This window comes from Chaetodon trifascialis, chromosome 13 (genome assembly GCF_039877785.1).
Source record: "Chaetodon trifascialis isolate fChaTrf1 chromosome 13, fChaTrf1.hap1, whole genome shotgun sequence".
In the NCBI taxonomy this organism is placed as follows: domain Eukaryota; kingdom Metazoa; phylum Chordata; class Actinopteri; order Chaetodontiformes; family Chaetodontidae; genus Chaetodon; species Chaetodon trifascialis.
In genome coordinates this window covers 24,885,001-24,900,000 of record NC_092068.1, presented here as the reverse complement: position 1 = coordinate 24,900,000, position 15,000 = coordinate 24,885,001, and the positions used below count along the sequence as shown (strand labels likewise).

The following is a 15,000-nucleotide window of genomic DNA, read 5'->3' as shown; positions in this document are numbered from 1 at the left end:
ATGTTTTAATCTGAACTGGTTCCATTTAAAGCTTCTTCTTCATTGACGGGCTCAGATAAAAAGCCTGTTTGTTGAGGCCTGTAATGTCTCACTCACATGTTTTAATTTGATGCAGTGCAGCTGATCAGTGTAACGAGACGTGAGACACACATGAAGCTGCAGAGGAGCTACGAAACTAAAGACTCCTCAGCGTTTGTTTGGCTTTAAACTCAGTTTCCTTTCAATTAGCACCAAATCACAAGCTCCTTTTCCAGATATGAATACAGAAGGTTCCCCTGAATTTTTATTGACAGTATTCATGACAGCGTGTCACTTCCTGCACGCTGGTTAGGCGTCGACTGACGGGACGTACGGGACGGAGGCTCCGGACATGAAGTCCAGGTGATGTTACTGACACACAGAGAAGGTTGACAGCAGCTAACGGAGTAATTTAAACACGAGCCACAAATAAAGACATAAAGTGTGATGTGTCCCACTGAGGACGGGCTCATTCAGGTCAACTCAAAGACGACATTAGTGTCTGTGGCAGAATATTTGCACTCAGCTGCGTGCATTAGTGCCTTTTACCAGCGACCTCTGACCTCGACCGCATGCAGAAGTGGGTGATTAAAGGGCTTGATAGAAACTGTATCATAGGAGCTTTACTATAAAACTCTTATGCAGAGACGCTAAGAAGCAATTTTCAAACAAAACAAACAAGCGTGGAGAGCGGCCGGGCTTTAGGTCGGGAAGCTAAACACCGGCACTTAGCACCCTGCCGCCCCCCCACTAACCACTCAGAGATCTGCATTAACAATAAGTCGCCTCCATTCAGGACACTCGGAGGGTAATCTCAGAGAGGGATGAGCATCCAGGCCAAGAACGGCAAAATATCTGCCGGTTAGACTCCTGAAAGGACGGCTGAGGAGGAATGTGTCCATTAGCGGCTCGCTGGCGGCAGGAAAGTGGACCAGGATAAGAAGTTAATTCAGTAATCACCAAAAGACATTTATGGACGAGCGGAGTAACGAGCTGATCCCACTCAGAGGGAAGGAGAAAACATTTCAGCCTCAGAAATAAACTGACGGGGGGGGGGGGGATAATCGGCCTCCCTCCCTCCCCCTTCAAGATTAAGTTGGACATTATCCCACATGGCCATAATTGCTTGTATGAACTACTTTAAAAGGATTGGATTACATGTGCGCGAGCGTCGTGTCCATACAGAGCGAGCATTTAAAACATGTGATTCCTTTCCAATAGATCCAACCACAGAGGTATTAGTGCGGCTCATTGTGACGCCAGAGAAGAAGAAAGTCAACAGCAGGGCCAAAACTGTGACCTGCGACCACGAGGACGAGGAGGAGGAGCAGCAGGAGGAGGAGGAGGAGGGCTGGATAATGTTCTCACACCATCTGGACATCATGGAGCTGAGGGGTTCACATCTGGATCCAGCAGGGATGACACAGTGAGAAACCTCCAGACTGCAATCAGACGAGAAACTGCTCAAAAAGACGATTTCTGAAGCTGCTCCGCTGTCCGCAGCACACATCCCGACAGTCCTGCTGCTTTGCATCCATTCAATAATGCGACGTGCTTTCCATTCATTATCGATATTATCTATAAGCTCTCATCCTTTGGAGGCTCACAGCCCAACTGTGGGGGTTTCACAGCGATGCTCTCGTGTGACACCAGCAAGAGGCGGGTCCAACCTGGACAGGTTCACCACGGGGCTGAGACACAGACACCTGTTCACACCTGTGAGTGCAGAAAACGACGCTCCACCACGGCAGCTCGGGTTCAGGGGCCTTCTGAACGGATCCTCTCGGTCTCTTCAGGTTTCATTAAACCTGCAATCAATCATATCTGCTCTTAAGCTGCTGAATGCTGCACTTTGTTCACCAGCTCGTCTCTAACTGCGTCTGCTGCTGTTTGCTGCTCAGCAGGCGTTCAGAGGCTTTTCACAACTTTTATTCTGAAAATGACACGATGAGAGCAAACGAGAACAGAGAAGTTTGTGTCTGACAGACAAACAAGGAGCTTAAAGGCGCATTAAAGCTTCATAAAGACGGAGAAGCTGCAGGTTCAGCTGATGACTCTCTGCCAGAGACGCCGACACACTGTCAGCTCGTACGCTGGAGTCACAAACACAACCAGCTGCTTTACCTTCATCTGTGCCATCCATGATGGACACGCTGTCGTCTCTGGACACAAACGGAGACTCCAGAAACAGCGTCCTCACCTGGACACAAAGGAAAGCAGAGTGTTAAAATGCACCTCAGCATCTTTTCTCTGTCATCCATCAGCTCTTTACTCAACTCCACGGAGATTTAAGACTGAACTTAAAGAGACGCGTGTGTACGTCTGCAGCCAATCATTGTGTAACATGATATACAGTACAGTCCTGCAATACAACAGAATCTAAAATGTGCTGCAGTACAGCAGGAGTAGAGCAGAGTACTGTTGTATATCATCAGCATCAGGTGGAGACAACGAAGAGTGTTTATCACATCAAACCTAACGCTATAATAATATTTGAATATGATATGTGAATAAAGACTAATGCCCCCCCCCAGCCCCCAGCCCCCAGCCCCCAGCCCCCAGCCCCCAGCCCCCAGCCCCCAGCCCCCCCCGTGTAATCAGCTCTGTTTGGCTGAACCAGGAACAGTTTGATAATAAGAGCAAAGCTTCAGATTAAATCACATTTTGGCTGACTGCTCTAGTCCTGTTATTACTGATTACTTAAAAGCTTTAATAGACTTCAGCTTTTTCCTGCACGATGACGACGAAGACGACGATGATGAAGAGGACGAGACATTTAGTATATGAGCTAAACGCAGAGCAGCTGAACTTGATCCAGAGGACTGATCATGTTGCCTTGATAAACGAAGGTGTTTTTAATTCTTATGTGTATTTAATTCTTTTTATTTATTCCAGATCGCGGTGAGGTGAAGTTGGTTCAATTTTCAGCTTTGATTCCATTTTTACACTCTGAAGACACGTCTGACATCACACTGTCAGTAACCTGGATGCTGCCGGTGTGTCTCACCTGGTCCAGCAGGTGTTTGGCCTTCTCTCCATCCAGCAGACGGAGGCCGGCTGTGGCCTTCAGGACCACGGGGGTGATGTTCCACATGGAGGGGGGGATGCTGGACTCGGCCAGCTCCAGAAGCTCCATGATTCCCGCCGTACACTGAACAGGAGACGGAGAGGACGGGAAACACAGAGTAAGACTTCTCTTTAGCAGTAGATGAAATGCAGAAACGTCATCTGGTGTAAAAGCAGCAGCTGTACCTTCTCTGGATCATCAGCGTACGCAGACAGTCCAGGTTTGATGGCTCTGAACGTCTCGTGGGTCAGTGCGGGAACTTCTGCAGGAAACATGACCGATAAATAAAACGCTGAGCTGAAACAAACATACATCTTTGGCTTAAACTGTGTGTGAACAGATAATAAAGGCCTCCGTCTGTGTCTGAAAAGATAAAAGAAAGGCAATAAGTCCTGATGGTTCACTGTTTTACAACCACATTTAATTTAATTTTACTTTATCTTTCTAACTGACTGACCTGTGCCTACATTTAAGCTGTCATTAAGCTCTTAATGACAATCCCAGTCTGTATAACTAACAGGTGCTGCCATTAGTCCGGTTAGCTCTGATGCTAACAAAGGAGCCAAAACAGCACTCAGCCTGTGTGATTTAGCTTAGCGGTTAAATGCGATAACGAAGGCATTTGGCCGAGCTCTGCAGGAAACTTTCTCTAAGCCTAATAAACCAAAAAGCTCTAAAACGCACTAATGAGTTTGTGTTCATTTTGACTCTGGCAGCAGCAGAGCACGACTTACAGGCTGAAAGCTCCTCTTGTCTGCCGGGACTCACATCTGGTAATTAATGTTTGGGGCCAACATGTGGATTTTAAATACACTAAAAGCAAGTCAGTGAGGCCTGCTGCATAAACCTTTACCGTGTAATCTGAAAGGATCCATACGAATCCATTTAGCATCGATTAGAGAGGTTTAACGGCATATTTGGAATAAATATCAGCCTCTGGTACAAATATCTGGTCCAGCCTTCAGTATCTGAATCATGAGTCCCTTTATTTGTCCCATGGACAGGGCGCCTCTCTGAATAGACGGTGTCCCTTTGACAAACTGCGCTGCAGAGAGGTAGAAAATTCATCTGCATAATGTTATAAAGAAATAAAGAAGCTTTCTGAAAATTTCCAGTGACATTACCTGTAAATAAAACTTCAATACTCCTTTAATAGACATCTCTCAGCTCTGGCTATAGCTGACATCATACACATTCTAGTGAGAAACAGCGGCTAGCAGCAGTGATGAAGCTACACAGGCAGCACAAATTAATCGTCTCATAAACTGTCATAAAAGTGAGGCGATATCTGGACAGAAGGGCCCAAAGTCCACAGCAGTGTCTCAGCAGAGCAGCTCTGTTGTTAAACTGTCCAATAAAAGCATCTCTACTTTCAGACAAACTGATGAGGAAGCAACAAATATCAGATTTGACCTCTGAGACCAAAGTTTATTAAGGTTATTTTATCTTCAGTTCAGCAAACACATCAAACTGTTCTCCCAGCGAACAAGACTGACAGCCGTCAAAAAACATCAGAAATCTATCTGGTGACACAACAGCTGTGGAACTGTGAGTCTGGCTCATGAGTGAAATGCATGCTGGGATGCTTGTCTAGCACTTGTGTAGTGCATGTCTGCGCACACACACACACACAAAGAAATACAAAAAAAACATAGGTGTTCCTACTTACGCCCAGCACTAAATTCATAGATACGTGAATGGAGTTTGGTGTGGAATCATATTAGTTGTTAGCGACAGGACATTATCATCTGCCATCTCTACTGTACCTTGGTTGTCTATCTGGAACTTGAAGATGTGGACTCTGGTCCCAGTGCTCCCAGCATCAAACATGATGCCATACTGGAAGTTCTCCGCAGCAGCAGTGGAGGCAAACCTATTGTCACCAAGTTTGCTTGAGCCGGGCAGGTGAAAGGGAGGTATTCTGTATGTTTCGGGCTTTGTGTCGCTGTAGTGATGCTTCACAAACATTAGGTAGGCGAGCAGACAGCTCACGAAGAGGAAAACTCCGGCGAACTTTGGTCTCTTCATCACGACTCATTCTGTGTGGAGCTACGAGAGCTGCGTCCTGGAAAAATCAGAGAAAATGATTCACTATCTACAACAAACTGGACACTTCTGACAACACGCCGCAGCCGTCAGTCAGGTCTCTGTGCAGCTGTGAAACCTGTAAAACTGCCACCGTGGAGCACACATCAAACCTGAAAAACAAGAACTGCTTAGCAGCTAGCGAGATGACATAATTCCTGTCATTAAAATCTTTAGCTGAAAGGTTTTGTAAGTGATAAGAGTGGATTAAAAAAAATCTGCCTGGTCTTTAGGATCTGATGATATTTTGAGAAAATGTTTTGGATTTGTACAGGTTACAACCCGGCAGTTCGCTGTGGAGACACGTTAGCTGCTGAAGTGAATAGCTACAGCTCACCAATAGTCAAAGTCCTCACATTACATATTCAGATATTTGAATGGAGTTTGGCGTGGAGTCACGTTGGTTGCTCTGTTTAGTGAGCAGCAGCTAACGTTACTTCAACAGGACATTAAGGTCACTCATGTTGTTTCAAACTTCCATTAGATATCGTTAAAGAAAGAAAAACTTTACACCGACTGTTTGTGACCATATTTCCTTATGCTAAAAGTTAGCTAGCTGAAACCCGAACAACCCGAAAAACAAGCTGCAGGTGAGCTCCAATAATAAAATAAGCCTGCTAACAGCGTCCCGTCCGGAAAACGTGTGTTTACGTACCCAAAAGAAGCCGCCAGCAGCTGCTCCGTTAAATAAACTGTTTACTGACTTTTTCCTTCATTCTTCTGTGTGATGTTGAACTCTCTGCTGTCAACAACACGGCGCTGCCTGATGACGTCAGCGGAGCGGAAGCGGTAACGTGGCTGCAAACACGAGAGAACAATAAAACGTTTGTTTCACCGAAAATAAAGAAAGAAAAGTAAAAAAGGTGGAAAGAATCAAAGAAAAAGTACGCATGATAGCACTAATCATGTGATTTATTTTGAAAGAAAAAAGAAAAATAAAAAACAGGAAAATTCCTGTTTCCTGACAGTTTTCAGGGTCTGGTGACTTTTGAAGGATTCGTTGCTGAATTTGGACATCAAATACTGACATATAATAAATCTGCTTATCTAATTTAATAACTAATGTTCAGTAAAGTCATTGTTATTCATGATGCATTGCATGTCTGGGTTTTCTCACTCATCTATACTGTATGTGGTATGTTTAAATAGAGTTTTATAAAATAAAGAAAAACAAAACACAACTGCACTGAACAATACATGAATAATAATTATATAATATCCAGGTCAAGTAATTCTTGACGTAATTATCATTAACTGTTAATTGCTTTTAATTGTCTTTCAGTTACATACAATCACAATTACAATCACATTTGTAAAAAAGAAATCTCAAATCTGAACGTTTAGTTAGGCAAGAATCCCACAGGCACAGACAAGCATCAGTGCTCAGCTGAAAAAACGAAATCCAACATGTTTCATTCAAAATGGTGAAATTTAGATGTTTTTTATCATTAATGGAAACATGGATATTTACATTTGTGTCTTCTTTATTAATCTGTAACATATTCTTTACTAAACAGGGACGGCCTCCTTTTCTTCCTTCTTAGATAATAAGAATAATAGCATTAACAACAACAACGATAATAATAACAACTTCATTCATCTGCTCCACAAAACATGATAAAAATATGAAAACATTAAAAGCATCAATTTAGACTTGACTTTTACTTTATTGATTCCAATTTGGGAAATTCCTTTGTTTCAGCAGCAGGTGAAACATACATTTGTTTGTTAAATCAGCAAGAAAGTTGCGTTGACAGGATGTTAACTTCTGTGCACACAAAATAAAATCATACTTGATGAATTTGCTGGAACTGCACTTTTTGTTGTTAATGTTTTTTCCTTCTTGATTTGTGAAACTGGAAAATGAAATCCAAAAGATCAAATAAAAGGAACATTGAAAATTAAGGGGTTGGGTGTCTGATGTCATTCCTGCTCTGCAGAGGATGAACCCTTCAGGATGTTTCCTCTGGCACCACCATCAGGACAAACGTTTCAGTTCACTGTGGGTCAGACTGCAGCCTGTAGGGGGCGCTGGCGGTGCTGCAGACTCATCAATTAAAGTGAGAACAATAAATTTTCCCTCCTTTCTGCGTGTCTGTCAGCAGCAGCTGGTGTGAAGCCGCCATTCATTACTTCATTAACCTGTGGCAGCCAATCAGACGCTGCGGTGTGTGTGATGAGGGTCTGTGGGGAATCTGGTGGGAGGAAACCGCTTCATTCACTGCAGAGAACACACCATATGGTTAATGTGTGTGTGTGTGTGTGTGTGTGTGTGTGTGTGTGTGTGTGTGTGTGTGTGTGTGTGTGGAGGCCTTTCTCTGTTATCATTGATCAACAGGGTGGAAAAAGAACAAACTGTTGCACGATAACGATCCCTCAGTGTCTCTGTACTCTTCAGCTGAAGTAAACATAATAATACCACAGTGTAGAAATACTTTGTTACAAGTATTAAAATATACTCAAACTACTTATTATTACAAAGGCCCTTTTCAGAATCACATGCATCTTGCACACGTACAAACAAACATATTTTACATGAGAACAGAAAAAAAGAATAAAACAGAACAAAGTGTATAAAACTAAATTCTGTTTACAAGGAAGAAGTACAACTACACACACACACACACACACACACACAGAGAAACCTGTGGAGGAAAGTGATCAGATGTATTGATCTTTTTTTTAGTGATTGATTTGAACGGTTTTTCCACAACTCGTCCGTCCACTGCTTCAAAGGACTGAATTATTTATCAGCGTGACCTTTATGTTACACCACCCTCCTCCTTCTCTGTGGGTTGGACCTCCGCCCTCCTCCTCCTCCTCTTCTTGCTGAGCCTTCATCATCACTCTGCTCCATATATGTGATTTAATCTATAAGCCTCTAATAGCTTTTTATCAGTTAATGGGTCGCAGCGGGGACGTTAATGGTTCTGTAATCTTTCTGCTGCCTTTTTATTTTCATCACACTGATGGTCAACAGAACAAAAGCAGAGCTGAGTGGATCCTAATCGTCCTGCAGATTTACATACAAATGACATTTAGAGACAATTACGTCAGGTTGAGACATTAATCCAACTAAGTTGTTAATCGACACACAAAGACACAGAGACAGTAAATCACAAGAATATTCTTATGCTGCATCCAAAATGCGTAAATAAACTGTATGTAGAAGTGAAGCCCTTTAATTTCCAACTCTCTTTGATGAAGCTGCTCATTGGCCAGAGCTGAAAATAACAACAACAATACTAACAACAACAATCTTAATAGAAAAAGAAGAAGAACTTAAGCGACACAACACATGAATTCAGTTTAGTTTTATTTTCTTTATTTGCATGAGAAAGATAAAATACTAAAGGAGCGAAAAGGCTTCTGAGTCAAGAGATTCTAAAAACTCAAACAGGCTCAAAAAGATGCTGTCAGGGTCACTGACGGCTTCACACTTTGTTAAACTGACAAATGAAGAAGTCAGACGTCCAGCTGAGTTTGTGCTGAAGTAAAAGTACCATGAATGTGGACGAAGGACAGTTTAAAAACTGCATGGATGCAGAGAAAATGCAGCAGTTAGAGCTGAAACACAGAGAAGAGCTGAGAAAAGAAGTTCTTAATTAGCCGCTAACGAAGCTCTCTGAAGGTTCAGCTCCTGATTGGTTAATGAGTGAAGTTTTCCTCCGTTTCTTAAATGGAAATGTGTCTCCATCATATAAATGCTGACTGAGTGTCAGGCGAGCCTGAGCTGAGCAGGACGGTCCAGGTCATGTGACCGCGGTGATGTATCTGCTCTATCTGGGTCATGTGATCCCATCAGGAGGATTATTAGGGAATAAATTGAAGGATTTCTGAGGATATAATTCAGTATGTTAGGATAATAATTGATAGAAGATTCCACTTTCATCTTATAAGACGCAGTTTCAGTGTGGATTAGAAGACGCTGCGGGGACATCTGGACTGAGCTGCCTTATTTCTGAGCCTTATTAGGCTGCATCTTATTTATTTCTTATCATCTCTGATTATCATCTGCAATCTGCAGCAGCTGCAGAGAGGACACACCGTTCATACTGTCACGGATGTTTTCAGCTCATGTGTGTCACGATTCAGCTGAGAGTCCGCATGAAAACACTTTGAATGTCTTTAATCTGTTTTAAAATGCTGTAGCTCAAACCTACGGAAGCTCATTTATGCCAATAAAAGTAAATATGTTGTTGTTTATGATTGTTAAGAATATTAAGAGCTTTTACTGTTTGATCAACTCTGAAGAAAACATCTTCATGTTCTTTATATGCAAAAATAACAAAGTTTGAAATCTGTAAATTTCATTATTGGTGTTTTTTGGGCACATAATCAATGACCTCTGAAAAATATCTGAGAAAGAAAGAAAGAAAGAAAGAAAGAAAGAAAGAAAGAAAGAAAGAAAGAAAGAAAGAAAGAAAGAAAGAAAGAAAGAAAGAATTAGACTTAAAGCTCTTTTCTGATTCTGGATTATAAACCATCTGAAGCAGAACTGGAGGAAACTCGAAGCGTTGATGTTTCTCGGACAAACAGAAGGAAAATTCTCCTCCTGCTAAGTAATTGGGGTCATGATGACATTTTATAAAACCATCAGAGCTTCTAAAAACCAATAAAGCAGAGTGACCGACAGCGTCTCGGCCGTCCAATCCGCCTGCCGCTGGTCTATTTTTGTGGGGGGAGAAAGAAAAAAAGGAAAAGAAATGATGATTAATGTTATTGGATTATTTACATTGCCCTCAACATGATTGAGCCGCAGAAATGAAATTAAAATGTGTGTTGAATGGGATTTTCCAGGAAAGTCCTGTAAAAACCACGACGGTAATAAGAAATAACTAATTCTCTCAAAGTCGATTAAACACCATCTCATCCTGCAGGAAAATACAGTGCAAGCCGGAGAACAAATAAGATCTGGATTAGACAACTGTGGGTACATTAAGAGGCAGATTAAAGTGTTTTTTATCCATTATTTTCATTATTATTCAGCCTGTTCTTGTTCTGAGGGCTTAACTCTGCTGGTTAGTCCAGAAAACGAGCCATTAGACACAGAAATGATCAGACCTGCAGGACACTTTGGAGCCTGAAGGAGGAATTTTATGACATTTAATGTTTTCATTCAGACTTGTGGAAAAGTGTCTCATTAACATCTTTAATGTGAAGCAGCTCGCAGCTTTCTGAAGCTGAAGATGACGAGCGAGGAAGGTCCAGCATCCTGCTTCTCATGTGAAGCTGTCTCAGTATCGTCCCTCTGACTAGTTCATGGACACTCAGGTGTTTGCATGTGTGCGATGCCAGCGGAGGGAATCTGTGTGACTGACTAACCAGCTGTTTGATCACTGTCATCGTCTCACCTGAGAAATCACTGTTAGCTGCTAAGCTACCAATGAACTGCTGGCAGCTAATTATCTGCACTGAGAACCAGCTGTTTGATTAACACGTGCAGCATGAGCGTCACACATGGCGCTGGCAGCCAATCTTCATGCAGTTCACCATAATTTGGCTGCTTAGTCAAGCTCTCTGATTGGTTACTGGGTACATAGGTCCATCTACCTGTGTTACACAAAACTTTGACACCTAATAAGCTACGTCACTGGCAACACAAACGGCTGCCGTCATCACATTATAAACATTATTATTACTAAGAACTCCTAAATTCTAGCCCACAAGACAGAAACTCTTTGGACGATCAACAAAAATAATCTTCATTCAAGAGAGCATCCCAGTTTTCTTCATATTGAGAGGAAGACAAAAACAATGCAAAGAAGAAAACTCCTTGTTGAATTAATGCTGACAAAAAGATTTGATAAGAACATTTCAGCACATCAGGTAAAGTCATCATTCGAGCCTCCTGAGTGAAAAACAGAGCAGGCCTCTGTTTGAGAGCATCATGAATGAATTCAGCGTGCAGAGTTTCTAACGTCGTGCAGGAAATACATGAAATGGAAATACTCAGGTATTTGTACTCAGGTCCAGTAGTTGCGTAAATGTACTTGTTAGTACCAGTCTGGCTGACCTCAGTCAAGGATTAGCTGTTTGGACTTCTTTCATTTTTCAATCTATTTTAAACAATGGCTTCAGATTAGCCGTCAGAGTCAGAGTGCATCAAATAAAGAAAATTGCATTAAATTATCCCATTAATATTATTATATTTGCTGCTGCGGCGAGCTCCGCTCCAGCATTATATAATGAAACAAAGTGGTTTTACTCACTTATCCCCCTCAGCCCTCATCTAGGAAGGAGCCATGCTAGTAAATGAAAATTGGATTGGCCTGTTATAATGCAGCCGCGTCCAAATGAAAAACTGCAGAGAGGACGAGGACGCAGGAAATCATGTTTTTATCCTCTGAGTCATCCCACAATTTATTCACTGAAGACACAAAGTGCATGACCTGCCAGCTTTCTTCAAATAAACACCCATAATCAAGAGATAGCGCATCTTCAGGGGTCACAGGGAATAAATCCACCTTCAGTGGTCTCAGCATTTAAAGCAGCAGAAGAAAACAGTCTCTGATGTCTCTGTTAGTTTTGTTTCTATGGAGCTCTGGGACTCCATCACTGTCTCTATGTGGACACTCAGTGCTCTAGTGAGTACTGTGAGTATGTGTGTTTGTGTGCTGGACACACTACCACGATGTGCAGGTATCAAGCAGAACACTAACAACAGCTAACAAGCTAACAGGCTAACAAACTATGTTGAGAACTCGTAGCTCCCCGTCGACCGCTGCAGTATTTTTCATTGATCGGGCTGAAGTTTAGCAGGTTCACAAGTGTGAGGGGCAGCGAGTGTCAACAGCAGCCGAGTCCAGTCGAGTCAGGTCAAGTCGGTCATCATTATCCAATGACGACTCCCCACCTGTTGTAGGTCGACTACATCTGTGTTTGTCTCATGTCCATTCTTACTCTGATGAGGACACAATAGAAACATGAGTTCATGAGCTCCACCATCGTTTCCTGTCCTCTTCACTGAACAACATTTCAAGAAACGATCCCTTGAAGTTTTCCCTCTTCGTTCCCGTGCAGAAACATGACCCGATCAGTTTGAGTTCATCCACATCAAACAGCAGCCAGGTCGAAAACCACAGTGACACAGTGTTAATGCACATGTGTGCGTGAGTTTAGCATCAGTCCAGATGTTGGCAGCTGCAGTTTCTGCTCAATAAGCTCATATAAGAGAAAACAGAAAACAATTCATAGTGCAGCACTAAGCCCTCACTGCAAACACATTAATGGCTCCTACAGAGGCAGATTTAATCATATAGAGCCCTCAGAGTCACAACACACACACACACAACATACACAACACACATAACACACGCACAACATAAACAGGTCGTTCAGCTACTTTCATTCAGTTTAAATTGATGTAATCATCAGTCTGTCCTTCCTGTTTGAGTGACCCATCTAAACTCAATCAGATAGGCTTCAATCAGAGCTGTGCCCTGATTGGCTAATTAAGACATTCATTCTTAACAATTAGTCCTTCGACACTCAGACCTGTGTTCAGAGAGTTGATCAGTTCAGTGGACACTGCAGATCTGGATCTTGATTTTGAACCTGAAGAGCAAACATGTGTCCTTCCATGTGAAGAATTAACCTCCACACATGACAAAGCTGTTCGAATCCCATTCGTTCATTATGCACAGACAAACAAACAAGAGTCAGGCAGGAAAAAACATGGATCAAAAAGCTCCTGGTCGTTACCACGAGGATGAACTGATGGTTGGACGGATGCTGGGTGGAACACCTGTGCTTATCTACTGTGGCAGCAGGTGAGTCTTGATTGCGGATTAAGAGCAGGTGTCCAACTCGTCCAACGATGGCTGATGGAGAACTTCTGGATGTGACAGCTGTCTGTCTCTGTAGTCCAAAGTGAAGACGGGGTGAAGAGGACAGAAGACAGCACTGTCCCCTGAAGAGCCTCCTGCTGCAAACCACCACATCAGACACACAGTATGCTGTTAGATTACATGTTGTTAGATTACATGTTGTCAGATTACATGATGTCAGCTTACACTTTGTTAGATTACACTTTGTCAGATTACACTGTTAGATTACATATTGTTATATTACATTTTATTAGATTACATATTGATAGATAACTTGTTGTCAGATTACTTGTTAGATTACACTTTGTCAGATTACTTGTTGTTAGATTACATTTTGTTAGATTACATATTGATAGATAACCTGTTGTCAGAATACTTGTTGTCAGATTACACTTTATTAGATTACTTACTTGTTGTCAGATTACACTTTGTTAGATTACTTACTTGTTGTCAGATTACACTTTGTTAGATTGCACGTTGTCAGATTCCATATTGCCTTGCAGCCTGCTGATCGTTAATATGAACACAGTGAAATGTTAAAGCCTGCAGTCAATCTGCGGCTCCACAATTGACTGTAAAGCTGATTCAACACAAACTTAATCAAATCACAGATAAACTGTGGCGTCATTTCATGCCACTTTAAAGGTCAACGGCTGAGTTACACAAAGGATTCTGGGAAAAAATACAGACTTTTTTCACAGAAAATGAATATTTTCTTTTCTTTTCTTTTCTTTTTTTTTTCTAATGGTGTGTCTAGGCTTTCTCCAAAAAGTCCATTTCCTATATTTATTTAGACAAATATCTGACATTCAGGCAGTCTGCATGTAGGCCATCCACACTTATATTTAGGTTATATCTTTATCTTTTACTGAGAAAATGTGCTTTATGTATCAGTTCTGTCCCTGTGTAATGTCCACATTTGCACATTTGTGGTAAATGACCACTGAAGCTGCAGATCTTTGTTCAAAGAATTGAAATGGATATATGAGGCGGCAGTCATCTGCACAACCGGTCGCAGTTGGCTCGATGGAAGCATGTACAGCTACATGCTCACAGGAGTTATTATAGAGAATAGAAAAGACAGAGATCAGCACTTGAAATGATGTTTGAAATGATAAAACAGCTTTCCATAGATTGTTAATGTGTTTTCTTCTCTTATCTTCTGGATCTTAACCAGATGCTTTTTCAGCTTCACTTTGTCTTTAAAATGTTCTTCAGCTGTAAAAAATGACTTTATTGAGTGTTAATAAGTCATTCGTCAGTGTGGTCACATTAGAAATTTGCACCACAGTTTCTTCAGTTTGTTTAAGGTTTATTTGCTTGTTGCTTCGTCCTTCAAACGACAGATTCTGCAGGTTTTCACCCTCAGATCATTTTCAGTGCATAAAGTTGAATAATTCAGAGATGGAAATCCTGTTTGTATCCTCACAGAAACTCGTCTGCCCCTCTTCTTCCCCCCAGCGACTTAATTTCCTGATAACCTGTTAATTTTATTGTTTTTCACTCACATTACATGATTACTGCAACGACCCGGCGACTCAAATCACTTAATGCATTATGATTGAGGCCAGGCGCTCGCTGGGCCTCCTTTAGCCAAATGACTGTTGATATTTGCTTTTAATTTAAGCAATCCACTACAAGACTCATTAACATGCGGGTAGATTAACTGCTTCCAAACTGAGGTTATCCGCCTCTTAATGCCCTTTCCATGGGAGATAATCCCTGCTAACTTGGATTGGAGGCTACAATGAGATAAGCAGCGAATATGAAGAGATGAAGGAGAACCTGTCTGATCTGATCTGAGCACTCCAACAATGATTGTTTTTCTCTTTCTGCCGCAATTTGCTTAATTTAGGTGTTATAGACAGGCAGAGTGTCATGGACCCTGAAGGCAGCACTGATCCTGCAGACAGACACATAGATGGATGATTATCGATTACTCAAACAACAGCGCAGGAGTGTTCACCACCTCTTCTAGGAAACACTGTGATTTTCTGCTTG

General features: G+C 41.9%; 1 protein-coding gene across 1 annotated transcript in view; it reads right to left on the bottom strand.

Moving 5' to 3' along the window:
* entpd6 (ectonucleoside triphosphate diphosphohydrolase 6) overlaps window positions 1-5,944 on the bottom strand; it is a 12,412-nt gene extending 6,468 nt beyond the window's left edge. The window contains exons 1-5 of the mRNA XM_070978148.1: window positions 5,826-5,944; window positions 4,852-5,150; window positions 3,271-3,347; window positions 3,026-3,169; window positions 2,143-2,218 (exon numbers count right to left, since the gene is read on the bottom strand). Coding sequence (XP_070834249.1) covers window positions 2,143-2,218; window positions 3,026-3,169; window positions 3,271-3,347; window positions 4,852-5,113 — 559 coding nt within the window. The 5' untranslated portion in view covers window positions 5,114-5,150; window positions 5,826-5,944. The remainder of the gene's footprint in view (window positions 1-2,142; window positions 2,219-3,025; window positions 3,170-3,270; window positions 3,348-4,851; window positions 5,151-5,825) is intronic.
* Between the last annotated feature and the right edge of the window lie 9,056 nt (window positions 5,945-15,000).